The sequence below is a fragment of the Taudactylus pleione genome, unplaced genomic scaffold (genome assembly GCF_031769625.1).
Source record: "Taudactylus pleione unplaced genomic scaffold, aTauple2 ptg000497l, whole genome shotgun sequence".
NCBI lineage: Eukaryota > Metazoa > Chordata > Amphibia > Anura > Myobatrachidae > Taudactylus > Taudactylus pleione.
The window spans coordinates 2,345,820-2,359,800 of record NW_028284899.1 but is presented as its reverse complement, the minus strand read 5'-3'; the positions used below and the strand labels follow the sequence as shown (position 1 = coordinate 2,359,800).

At 45.7% G+C, this 13,981-nt stretch overlaps 1 protein-coding gene across 2 annotated transcripts in view; it reads right to left on the bottom strand.

The window, feature by feature from the left end:
- LOC148502429 (glycine N-acyltransferase-like) overlaps positions 1-13,981 on the bottom strand; it is a 75,611-nt gene that overhangs the window by 33,734 nt on the left and 27,896 nt on the right. For both annotated transcript variants that reach the window (XM_088449819.1, XM_088449820.1), the window contains 2 exons: positions 6,273-6,351; positions 5,144-5,251 (listed from right to left, as the gene is read on the bottom strand). In XM_088449819.1, the coding sequence (XP_088305945.1) occupies positions 5,144-5,251; positions 6,273-6,350 (186 nt within the window). In that variant the 5' untranslated portion in view covers position 6,351. The remainder of the gene's footprint in view (positions 1-5,143; positions 5,252-6,272; positions 6,352-13,981) is intronic.

Sequence of the window (13,981 nt, the reverse complement as noted above, 5' to 3'; positions counted from 1 at the left end):
TTGTCCGAATGGGATGCAGACCGGTAGCGCTGCTACCTTTGACCTGGTTACCTGGCTGGGGGTTTTAGCGTCACCGGCGCATTGCCCGAGACTGTGCCCGCAACGCCTGCTTGCGTCGCGGGTACCTCCTTCAGCCACATTTCCCCCTCGTGCTGCCACAGTCTTAAACATTCAAAATATTTAATCTTTTTCTCTCGGGATCGCATCAAACTGATGTGATCCCGGACATTATCTAACACATTTTTATCAAAACTACCAATTCTGGGAAACGGTCTGACACTCTTCCTCGTCATATTAAACCATAAATCACAATACCTTATTGCATAAGTACCGTATTTGGTATGCATGATACGACGGGCCGATCCGATCGGCGCCTCCATTAGCAGCACATCATTGCCTAACATTTCTACTGTTTGCATGGCTCCCATTCTGGGACAACTCCTACGCTTTCCAATAAAAATTTAAACCGGTGAAAGACAATCAAGATACTTTCACTTACCTGCGGACGATTTAAGTCGGCGGTGCCCACACACCTGGATAAGATTTAGTAAGGCAACTTCCACACCTGGATAAGATTTGAAACAGGCAACTTCCACACCCGGATAAGCTTTAGTAAGGTAACTTCCAAACCTATGAGAGTTTGTATGTCGGCCACTCTCACGCACCTCTATACAACAAAGACAACATGTACACCTGCTACTGTGTTTAGAACGGTAAAGCTGCTTACCAAGCGACTAGGCTAACCCTTGCACCTAGCCCTTAAGGATCATATGATACCCTTAACTTTAGGGAATAAATTACCCCTATCAACAATACACACACTGTTACACACTTTTTCCTGCGCAGAAAAATACACGTTTAACCCAGATATTGGTAATAGAAAAAAAAATGTAAACCTCAATGGCTTTGTTCAAACACGTGGCAGCACAACCGGAATTATGTGTACACAATTGTGCGACTAGTCGCATACACAGTGATGCGACAAGACTCACGTGTTATTACCTTAATGCTATTATGCTACTCCCTCTAAACTTTTATCAACGAGAGAAAATAACTTTTCTCTCCTTGTCCCTGGATTCTGATCAGCGCTTCCTCTACACAATAACCAGCAGTACGCTCTCAGCAACACTGTGGTAATGAAAGACTAATGCGTCTCTCAAAAGGCGCCTCCACCCTTTTGCTGAGAGGGAACTGACCGAGTGTTACCGTGTATCAGATAACGTGATAAACCTACGAGCCCCCAACTGTTGAATCGTGCAACTGAACCTTTAGTACATTCCTGCCTATAAACCTCTAAGATTCACCTGCCTAGAACCTCTAAGACAAAACCTGCCTATACCTCCTAAAACCATAAGGTGTCGCTATTTAGCGCTGTGTTTTAAATATACCATTAATAAGACTCTAAGACAGTGGAATAGCGGTCCAACGCGCTAAAGATTATTATTCAGGTAAAAGTACAGATGTTACCACGCTATGATCTAACAATGAGCGCAAACTAAATTGTACAACATTTAGGTCATAAGGTACAGTCAATACATACGCGTGCGCTCTGGGACCAGATACCGGCATCAGTAATGAAACCTTCGTCGAAACAGCATAACAGGACCACCGCAGACTGGCATCTCGTTTCAGAGCACTCACATATATACCCGTACTGGGATAAGCAATACAATAGAATACGTTGGCAGGTTCTCATTGGTTCTTCTTCTTGCTTCTTCCGTTACGGTACAATTCATAGGTCAGTGCAAAGACTCAAACCAGCCTCCAACAGCCTGATTGTGTCCACTTTCCCGCTGCATAATAAATCTAGTCTAAACTATGGCATACAACATTTCAAGGAGTTATTCTCTCTATCATTCATATGTCATAGCCGCATGTTCTGATCTCCTCACCGATGCCACCAGAACGCTGTGGGAAAAGAGTAGATCAGTACGGCACCAATCACGGTCCATTTGCCATTTACTAAACCATAGTTACAGAAAACATTCATTTCTTCATATGCTGACATTGCGATTAAACCAAATAATAATCATTCCTTTCGTGCTGCGGGACCATTGCTTTTAAATGTGTATGCGGGGAGAAATGACATTAAATTGTGTTGTGCGTTTGACGGTCTGTGGGGCACTTAGCGACCAGCACTAAGTTGGAAAGGCTTCTGTGTATGTGTGTGAGCATGCCAGTATGGGTTTGGGAAAGATCACTAAAAAGCTGGCTGTGCATCTAAATAGCTATTTTGCGTTGTCCTATGTTTAACATGAAGTGCAGGGAAAACACCACTAATTTGCTACTTTTCAAATATAAGTCTGTGATGATTTTAATGTGTTGGAAAGTTATTTTATGTCTGCTAAACACCGTCGGTATGTGTTTGGGGAAGATTGTGAAAAAGCGGTTCGTGCTACTTTTTAGCAACTTTGTGTTGTGAGTAGCAAAATTGCTACTTTTAGCAATTTTGCACTGTGGATTGTGTACTATGGATTTTTGACAAAATGGTGCTTGTGTAAGCTTTCTTTTCTAAAATGGAGTCTTACTGCCATTCACAAGATGGTGTCTTGAGGCCGGTCGCAAAATGGCGTCGTCGCGATTAAATTTTAAACTGAACTTGTCTCAGCCAATTATTCAGCTTCGACATTAGATAAAAAATCCCAATTTAAACTCACTTCAGGATAACAGGTGGCAAGAACGAGTTGTAAGCTTTGTTTGATAGCTCACAGATACAGGGGCCTATTTATTTATAATGATTTAAGTCCCCAGAGAATAACATTCCATATAGCTGCAATGTAGAATGTTTTAGATAATGTCTATATCACAGTGGCGGTTTTCTCCCACTCAATGGCAGCCTAACTACTGGGGAGCAGTGCCTTGAGTATGAGCAAACGCAGCAGCGGGTTGCTTATGTGGAAGCATGTTCTACCGGAGAGGGATCCAAAGAGTTCATCTCTGAAAAATGTAGTCTATAGGCCAGAGGTTCCCAAACACTGTCCTCAAGTCACCCTAATAGTCCGGGTTTTAAGGATTGTCATGCTTGAGCAGTTAATTTAATTAGCCCCTCAGTCAATCACTGGAGATCCTTAAAGCCTGGACTGTTAGGGTGCCTTGAGGACCGAGTTTGGGGACCACTGCTATAGGCTATAATGGAAGTAACTAATGGGACCAAGCAACAAAAAGCTAAAGCTTTTTATAGCTTGGTAAAAAGGCTCAGACTGCAGTCACCATTGAGATTGTGGTCATGCCTGACACTGCAAGGCTTTGACTTGTGATCACATTGTCAGATATTTGTGCATGCATATATACATGCATAATTATAAAGGAAAAAATAGTACATTCCATCTAGAACTTCAATAAGGTACATACAACGTTGGCATAAATATAATATCCAAGTTTTTCACTTAGTATGTTTAAAAGAGTGGTGATATTTTGTAATGATGGCTCCACAGTCTAATGATGCAAATCAAGCCCCTGGCCACATCACTAAGGGAAGTGAGCGGGACCCAGGTTCATTTGCCACTGATGGTTGATGGTTTTGACATTGATGGCAGAGGTCTAATGTTTCTCTGCTGCGCTGTACTTAGCTTCACCTTAAATGAATGCCACTCAACTCTGCCTCTTTCCTGTTTGGCCTATTGCTTTCCTCTTGTTAGGAAAGTGAGGGTAATTAAGTCTGGATAGAGTCTGGTGATGGCCTTGAGGGCTGATTCACCTGGACTAGTGGTGGCCTGTGGGGTAAGTTTTAGATGCAGCCTTTTGGGCTGTGTAGCAGCCTGGAGGGCTGGAATGCCTTGGCTTGCTGCATCCTGAGGGCTGAGGATGAGATGCAGCCTTTGGGCTGTGTGGCAGCCTTGAGGGCCGGTTAGCTGCAGCCTGAGGGCAGAGGAAGAGATGTAGCCTTTGGGCTGGTGAAGCGATCTTGAGGGCTGATTGGCCTTGGCTAGTTGTGGCCTGGGGGCCAAAGATGAGATGCAGCCTTTGGGCTGGTGAAGCAGCCTTGAGGGCTGATTGGCCTTGGCTAGTTGTGGCCTGGGGGCCAAAGGTGAGATACAGCCCTTGGGCTGGTGAAGCAGCTTTGAGGGCTGGTTAGTTTCTAATGGAGTGTGCACACTGACTTTATGAGATTTCCCAGTGTCGCCGGGTTTACACTGGTGGTGGTGTGCAGGGTGACGCACTTTGGACGCTGAGTTGCTACCAGCGCCATCGGATTGACACTGGCATTGGTGCTCCAGATGGTGCACTTTGGACGCTAAGTTGCTACCAGAGCCACCAGGTTGACACTGGCGTCGGTGCGCAGGATGACACACTTTGGAAGCTGAGTTGCTACCAGTGCCGCCCAGGTTGACACTGGCGTCGATGCACTGGATTTCACAGTAGGAACACAAGGATGTGACCAGTGTCACCGGGTTGAGACAAGCCGCCTGATGCTGACCTGCATCTAGGATGGTAGTGGACTCCTAACCGCTGAGATGACACATGCGGCTGTGGCTGGAGTGCACACTGTCCTGCCTCGATGACACCAGCAGCACACGGCAGATGAAAGGCAAAGCGTGCCACTTGGATGGAGCAAATGGCAGAGAAATAACACAACAGACTGGACTCTGGAACTCGACTGTAGAACAGGAGACTGACACAACCGGAAGCACGAGTAACTCTATCACCGGCAAGGAGTGAAGGGCTGGCTGGAATTTAACAGAAACAGGGCTCAACCACAGCAAGTTTCCATAATGATAGAATATTGAGCACCTTGGCTGTGTTCAGACTGGAGAATCAATCAGTGTGCACCTGATAGTGCACACAGACAGGCAGTAATTAGTGCAGAGGCTCAGCAGCAACCAAAACTGGAACTGCAACAATTTGCTGCTAACCACAGATCCTAACAGGAGGAAGAAGGAGACTTCAGCGAACGCTTGTCCCGCGTTCACCCGGCACAGCATTGGCAGCACGGCGGCTTGTGACACAGCTGCCCATCAATAGTAATGCCCATCCCTGGTTCAAATCATTGATATTTTTGGTTGATGGTTGCTTGCCATCAATGTAAAGTACTGAAGACACCATTGATTGAGGCAATCGATGGTGAACCGTTTGAAGGCCATCCCTACTGGATGGTACTGAATTAATGAACCTATGATACAAATCTCTTTTTTTTTCAACTTACCTCTAGTGGGGGGCGACATATAACAGAAGTGAATTCTGGCCACTGGTCCACCAGAACCTGTAGCCTAAAAGGGTTATCGTGGATGACGTGATGCAAAGCCCCAGACACCTGTGTGATGGACACAATGAGAAGACATTCAGATAGGAATCATTTTGCTGTATTGTTATATACATATAGGGCCTGATTCAGACCCGCTCGCGAGCGCTATGCGCTCGCAAGCTGTCGATGGTAGCCCAGTGTGCATGCGCACAACAGAGCCGGCTCCATCGTGCGCATGCGCGAGACCCGGATAGCAACGGCCAAGCCGTCGCTCCGGGTCTCGTACCAAAGGGGGCGTGCTGTCGATGTTGAGTGACAGCATGCCCCCTTTGGTGGGCGGGTCGGGGGCGTGGCTGCCCAGACGGAGGCGTTCCCATGGGAACGCTTACCGTCTGGGGCCGGCCCCACTGACATCACAAGTGATGTCAGTGGGAGTGCTTTTGGCTCTGTTAGAGCCAAAAGCACTCTTGGGCTTGTGGCAATGAGACCCTACCGCAGGGTCTTGTTGCAAGCCCGATGGTCGCGATGATCTTGACCATCGCGACCATCATCATGGCCGCTCGCATAAGCTGTGGGTGGTAACCCACAGCTATGCGAGCGCCCAAGAGGCCGCAACAATTAAAAAAAAACGCCCTGATTCAGAGCGGGCGCTCGTTCAGAGCGTCTGGCTCTGAATCAGGCCCATACTCCAGAGTTTTAAAATTTGGAAAACACAGTAATAAATCAAAACTGAGTATTACTAGACAGATATGAGGTAAAATGACCCTGCTCCCTAGGATTATATACATACTCCTGAGATAGGTCTTTTGAAAGTATTACCGGTTTACAACTTGGCGCATTTCCAATGAAACTACTGCTTGTAAACCTGCTTTTTCTTAATTGCCTCTCTCTACGTCCAAATTTGTTCTTTGTTTTTAGGTGGTAACTATGAGGTGGCATGCGAGCATCCCTACGTCATAAAAAAGGTGGATGATGCAGCTTTGCCATGGAAAAGTTATGTGTGGTTGCGACCAGTGTAGAATCTGTCAGTCTTCCCAGAAGAACTTAAGGTAAATGTAATCCTGCTGTAGGAATTGCAGTCTTATGTTACCTTTAGTGACTCTGGAAAGCTGCTGACCAGTAGTCTTCTCAGAGTGGCAAGCTTTGAGGAACAGGTCAGGTAAAGCATTCTATAAACAAAATAAAGCATGTTAAGTTTAAAGATTTACATTGAATCAACAAAGAGATGTACTTTTAAGGTCAATGAAACTTGACGCATGTTCTCCTGTACACCAAGGGACAGTATTAGACTACAGGAGAAATAATGAATTTGGGTTACCACAAGAGATCATGGTTGTGCACCTTGGCTCCAACTAAAACCTGCGGGGTATGGGGTGGTCTGCATTATAAGGCGATCATAAGTCTGGGGTATAGTCATGTTTGCTGACATCTTGGATGTCCCCTCTGGGAGGGAGGTGACAGGTGGGAGGTCAGGGGGTTTGGTGCCATGATCTCATCATCATAGTCCCACCCCCCTGCTAGACAGAGTCTATTGCAAAAACTATTGGGTATTGCAGAGTGTGTGTGTGCATGGGGGAGGTGGAAGGGCCACAATAACTCAATTTAGTGTGAATTGCATAAACAAGTCACACAGACTGTCCACTTTGTTCAGTAAGTTGGTGGCAGGGAGTCTCCAGGAGACTTGCCTACTTTTCCATACGTCCATTATAGTTTTGGGAGTCCCCCTGGATGTGCCTGGAGATTAGGTGGGTATGGGTATAGTAAAGCCACAAGAGATTTGGGGTGGTCCGTATTATAAAGCAATCAGAGGTTTTAGGGGTTTGCACTCTAACACCATTAGAAATTTAGAGGGCTATGTTATAAAACCACCAAAGATGTTTACAACCTGCATTGTAAAGCTACCAGAGAATATTTTTTTTTTGGGTGGGGAGGGGTCAACATTTTATAGGGACAACCAAGAACGGCAAAAAATGATAGTCACTAGTCACTAGTGATCACGGTAATGGTCTCTGCGTTGTACAGTGGTCCATAAAATGTTCTCTGTATTGTATATTGTTAATAAAGATGCTCTCTGTATTGTGTATCAACTAATAAAATGCTCTCTGTACTGTACATCATCTCTGTATTCTATATTCTGTATTCAATATAAATCACTTGAATGTTGCCTGTATCGTACACAGGTCACTAGAATGCCCTATCTGTTGTATAACAATCACTAACATTTTCTTTGTTTTTGTAGTATAACGATGAATATAATACTTTCTATATTGTATAGAGGTCACTATAATGAGATCTGTATATTGTATAAATGTTCTATGGTAACTAGGAAAGACTGCTTTAAATTAAAGATGAGCTGATTGGTTTTTACAAAAACCGAACACACCCAGATTTAAGGGATCAGAGTGTATCCGAATCCCGGCTCCAGTCTTCCCACCCAACTTGGATCCCAGAACGAAGGAAATATCCTTTTCCGCCTGATCTTGCGTATTTTGAATTGCATATAAAAGTCCCGCCCCTGTGATTTCACTCAAGAGATCGGAGGAGAGGGTGTGGGACTGTGGGCTCTGACAACCCCCCACCCCAATTTTCATGCCATTAGGAGGAGTTTAGGAAGACGAAAGTGTTTTATTATTATAATAGTAGTAGTATTAGGTAAATAGAGCAGGTGCCTTGCAAGGGTGACTCTTACTCCCTGTATGCTTTCCTTTGTGTGTGATCACTTGCGTCTCTCTCTCCTTTATTTACCCCCTCACCTCTCACTCTCTGCATCTCTCACTGACCTCTCTCACCTCCAACAATGCTCACTGCCTGCTTCCCTCTCACTCCTGCCCCTCTCTCTAATTTATCCTGTCTCATTCCCAGCACCATTGCATGATTACCTCTCTCACTCCCTGCCCCTCTCTCTAACTGATTCCCTCTCACCCCCTGCACCATTGCCTGTTTACCTCTCTCACCCCCTCCCCTCTCTATCTGCACTGATATGGAGCCGGGAGCATCGGGGGTGGCACAGGGATGGAGCTGGAGCTACATATTAGTGCAGTTTAAACTTAGGACTGGCCACCAGCCAATCCTAGCTTGTGGACCGGCTGCAAATTAAACTAAAGGACGGCTTATTATATCCTGCGCCGGCTGCAAGCCAATGAGAAGCTGCCACTTGGCAACTTTTCATTGGCTGGTGGCCCGCGATCCGGGATTGGCTCGCAGCTGGTACCAGATTAAAAAAGCCGGAGTGGCTTTTTCTTTTATTTGTCTGGCGGCTGGTGCTTACTGTAGTGTAAGCAGGACACATCTCCCCGCAATGCCACTGCTGTTCCAGCACTGGCATCCCATACGTGATCCTAGTGCTGGTAAATTCTCTAATGTGGCAAAAATGAAGTGGTGGCGAGAAGTGGCGGTTTGTCCAGAGCCGGCCCTAGGCATAGGCATTCTAAGCAAATGCCTAGGGCGACTGGAATGCATAGGGGCATCCACGTCTCTAACCCCCCCACGCTACCGCGATCGGAGCTTAGCTCTGATCGGGCAGCACAGCGGCCAGCTGGTCAGGTTGACTGCTGAGCCAGATCGCCGTTAGAATGAGCTTCTGCACAGAAGCTCATCCTTGCCTGGCTGCAGGAGGAGACAATGAAGATGGCTGCGGGAGGGCATGCTGAGCATACCCACACCCGCAGCCACTCCTCCCATGAGCCTTTGCGGAGCAGAGCCATGAGCGGCGATGTGTGTGTTAACCAGCAGCCAAAGAGAGTCAGACAGACTCTCATTGGCTGCCGCACACACATCACCGTCGAGCGGCGGCGATGTGTGTGTTAACCGGCAGCCAATGAGAGTCAGACAGACTCTCATTGGCTGCTGTGCCCACTGCAAGAGCCGGGCTGGAGGTCACTCATGAGCTCCGCCTTCCGGGTCCTGCAATGGGTAATGGGAGAGACGTCATGACGTCTCTCCCATAATGCAGAGCGCGCCAGCCCGGGAGGACTAAGGCGGCAGAGGAAGTAGCCGGAGCGGGGATTCAGTTTTTTTTCTTTCTTTTTTATACTTGTATTTGTCTGCACTGCATCGGAGGGAGGGGAGGGGGGGCTACTACTGAGGGCACTGCATCAGAGGGAGGGGGGAACTACTACTACTGGGGGGGACTACTACTGGGGGCACTGCATCTGGAGCACTGCATAGGGGGTACCACTACTGGGGGCACTGCATAGGGGGGACTACTACTGGGGGCATTATATAAAGGGCACTGCATAGGGGGTACCACTACTGGGGGCACTGCATGGGGGTGGAGTACTACTGGGGGAACTATATAAGGGGCACTGCATAAGGGGGACCACTACTGGGGGCACTGTATAAGGGGAACTAATGGGGAGCTGCATTAGGATGACCACTGCTGGGGGTAATGTATAAGGGACACTACTATGGGCCTGCATAAGAGGGACCACTACTGGGAACATTGTATACTGGGGGTACTGTATAAGGGGCACTACTGGGGTTAAGGTGCATATGGAAAGGAATGTTCAGAGTGACGAGAAAGGGGTGTGTGTCATGTTGACATGCCCCATTTTTAAGTGACTAAGCCCATTTTTTTTTCCGAGCGCGCACATAGGGTGGAGGGGGACTCCATTTTGAAATTTGCCCTGGGCTCCAAATACCCTAGTTACGCCACTGCATATAAGGTAGGACACCTGCACTGTTATGTTTGTTTGTTGTTGATATCTTGTGGGATACATCCTGAAAAAAAAGTCTAAGGACTTTGAAACGTCGATGATATTCTTATCACTGTAATGCTTTCAATACAACACTTTTTATACATTTAAATTTCGAGTGCCGCCTTGTTCTTTACCAGGACTTTGGACATTTGCATGATTTTTTCAGGAAGACACCCATAACGCTGTACAAATCACCCGGAGTGCCAGGCTCTTCAGGTATATACATAGGTGTGGTGAGTGTTTTAACCACACGTGTGCCAGGGCACTGAAATCTTGCACTTGGAATGATTTGGGATTGCTTTTGTTGATCTACCAAACAATTTGTGCAGTCAGCTGCCTATCTATTTTTGGGATATATTATCTTGTGGTACACAATACGAACTGAGGCACAGAGAGCTGAAATCCCCAGTTCATACCTGGCACTCTTAAACCATATGATTGAATGGTAAATGATAAATCAATTAAAAAGTGATCTGTTGCACAAAATACAGCGCTGCAAAACCTTATTTGTCAGTTGCTAGTCTGACATATAAAACAGGGAACCAAAAATACTATATATAAGTTGCGCTGCTGTAATGGAAGTGCAATTAACCAAAATTGATCCACATTAGAAACTTTCCCTGAATCATGAACACATTTAATAACACATACAATAATTGACACTCATAAATAACTATAGTTGTGGTCATAAAACTCTCTACAGAGAATAGTAGCAATTAATAGATGAAACAGTATCTAAGATTGCTCTTGAAATTCTGGGGTCATTCAGACCCGCTCGCGAGCAAAGTTCGGTCGCAAGCGGGTCGATGTTGTGAGAATGCGCATGCGCGAGACCCGGCGAGCGACGAGGTCTCGCACCAAAGGGGGCGTGCTGTCGATGGTGACTGACAGCACGCCCCCTTTGGTGGGCGTGCCGGGGGCGTGGTGGCCAGACGGAGGCGTTCCCATGGGAACGCTTACCGTCTGAGTCCGGCCCCACTGACATCAGTAATGATGTCAGTGGGAGTGACTTTGGCTCTGATAGAGCCAAAATCACTCCTGGGCTTGCGGCAATGAGACCCTACCGCAGGGTCTCGTCGCAAGCCCGATGGTCGCGATGGTCTTGACCATCGCGACCATCATCATGGACGCTCGCTATAGCTGTGGGTGGTAACCCACAGCTATGCAAGCGTCCATAAGGCTGCTCCACATTTAAATAGGACGGCCCTTATTCAGAACGAGCGTTCTGCTCAGAGCGTTCAGCTCTGAATCAGGGCCTCTGATACTTGTATCCAATGCTGGTTTAGTTCAATTCAATTGCTCATCGCTGAATGTAAAGTTACAGTTGTAATGTCCCAAATGATGAGCTGAACAAGAATTTCCCTCTTGCATTTGAGTTACATGTGTATCAGCGCTGGGCTGGGACTTGTGGTGCGCCGGAGCTCCTTTGTATTTAGCCCACTTAGTATCGTGGGGGAGAGTGTGTAATGCAAACACTCCACACACAACTGACATGAATGGTAGTCACTTCATAGTAGCAGGGCCGGGGTGGCAGCTATGAGTGAGACACGTACCTGGCCGTCAACGCAGTCTGACAGCGGCCTCGTGTTTCTACTGCTGGGTTGTCTGCCGCACTCCTCCGCGTCCTGATTACCGGCTGGCTGTGCTCTGGTGAGCGGCACCTTGCTCATGTGAAAAAAGTTCAAAGCGGAGTTGGATATTGGCAATTGAAGAATGAATACAATCCAAATGTATATCAGCACTGGTCACAGTTACAAAATCCCCTTCGATGCATTTCGCTCCCCTCTTGGAGCTACTATTCTCTATAGAGCGTTTTATGACCACAACTATAGTTATTTATGAGTGTCAATTATTGTATGTGTTATTAAATGTGTTCATGATTCAGATAAGTTTCTAATGTGGATCAATTTTGGTTAATTGCACTTCCATTACAGCAGCGCAACTTATATATAGTATTTTTAATTCCATATTATCTTGTGGTACTCACGTGGTCTGCTAGGATTAATTGTTAATAATCTATATTGAATGCAGCATGGAGACACCAGGAACAACATGTGATCCCACCTCATTTATAGGCTTACAGCAGTACATTGGCGAAACCCTCAATTTTACTGAGGATCAAGCCTCTGCAATTTTATTCCAGACTATCCCTCATACTGATAGTGATACCTGTTCAGTCGATGATTTATACCACAGGTTCTCAAACTCGGTCCTCAGGACCCCAAACAGTGCATATTTTCCAGGTCTCCACACTGAATCAAGTGAAATAATTAGCACCGCCTGTGGAACTTTTAAAATGTGTCAGTGAGTAATGATTACACCTGTGCACCTTCTGAGTGACCTGCAAAACATGAACTGTGTGGGCTCCTGAGGACCGAGTTTGAGAACCACTGATTTATACCAACAACTGCTGAAATGGAGAAGGAGGAAAATCGATTTTTTTTCAGCATGGCACTTCCTTGTCTGACTATTACCGTGCAAAGCTCAGTCTTTGTGGATTTTGTGTCCGAAACAAACCAACGATTGGCCGCAATAGCGCAGAATTTTGCTGACAATGGATCAGCATCTTAAACAAGTGCAGCTTCGATTTGATGCTCATGGTTATCCAGGAAGCGGGCAGGGAACTACTAATTTCAGAAACAAAGATCACTGATTTAAATATACAACACAAACCCCTTCTGGATGACAAAAAACATAAAGCAGTTGGGGAGAAATTGGAAGCACTATGTGAGCAACACAGGTTGGAATACACAAAATTCAAAAAGAATAAATTACGCACAGTCCAGGCCCACTACGAAGACCAGAGATTCTATAGTTGGCTGTCGGGATCCATGCCACGGGGGAATCAAGAACAGAGCCAACCACGCAATTCATGGCGGCAAAACAACAACAGAGGAAAGAGTTATTTAAACACAACAGCGACAGTGACTTCGTGATCAATGACTCTGATGAGTCTAGTTCTACATCCATGGCCCCTGCAGGACATGTAACAAGGTCAAAAAATGACAATCCTGTGTCAAGCCCACTAGGCGGGGTGGACAGAATAAAAGGATCCGTAAAACCACCAACCAACCGGAGAAGAAATTAATCTTTAATTTGTCATCTCGGACTTTGAGTGATATTGAAATTTCTGTCTTGGATAAGGGTTTATCCTTTATTCCCAGCAATCCTCACCAGGATCTACATAAATTTGGCCGCACTTTATGCATCAAAGAATTCTTTCAGCATAAACCAGCAGTGTTGCCAGATCCTTTTGAATATTTTTTCCGATTACATTCACATTCAAATTTCGATCCCATGTCGTCTAATGCTTCCTTAAAAACGTTCTCCCACCTTCTTGACGAATCTGTTTCTAAGTTTGAAAAGGTGTCTCAGAATCATCATCACAATCTAACACGGGAACAGAAAAAAGCCTTGCAGAATCTTGCCAAATGTGAAGATATCGTTATAAGCCCCGCCGATAAGGGCGGGGCCATTGCTATTATGGATTCTATTAAATGTCTCACGGAGATTGACCAACAACTTGCGGATGCTAGTACCTACAAAAGTCTAGCCCAGGAGCCTTAGATAATATTCTGAATATGGCTTTACAGAGTAAATTAATAAACAAAAAATTAGTTGATGCATTAACAAATGAGTTTCCCTTAGTGCCTGTAATATATACTATTCCCTAGGTGCACAAGGATGCCAAAGATCCGCCTGGCAGACCCATTATATCTGCCCGCGGATTTTTGTTGCAACCTATTTCACAGTTTTTAGATTTTTTGTTGCAGCCATTAGTTATGTATCAATCAACTTTCCTAAAGGATACTACTCAGTTTTTGTTAAAACTAAAAGAGTTAGGGAATATACCGGCTGACACTATCCTGTCTACTCTTGATGTAAAGAATTTGTACACCATCATTCCCCATGATTTGGGATTAAATTCTATGCGATGTTTTGTTACAGGTGAATAATTTCACTGATCTGGATATAGATCTGTTCCTGGAATTGCTGGAATTCATGTTGACAAAAAAAAATTTCTGCACAACAATACATTTTTTACAGTGCGCGGGCTGTGCGATGGGGTCCAATGTGGCCCCATCGTACGCCAATGTTTTTA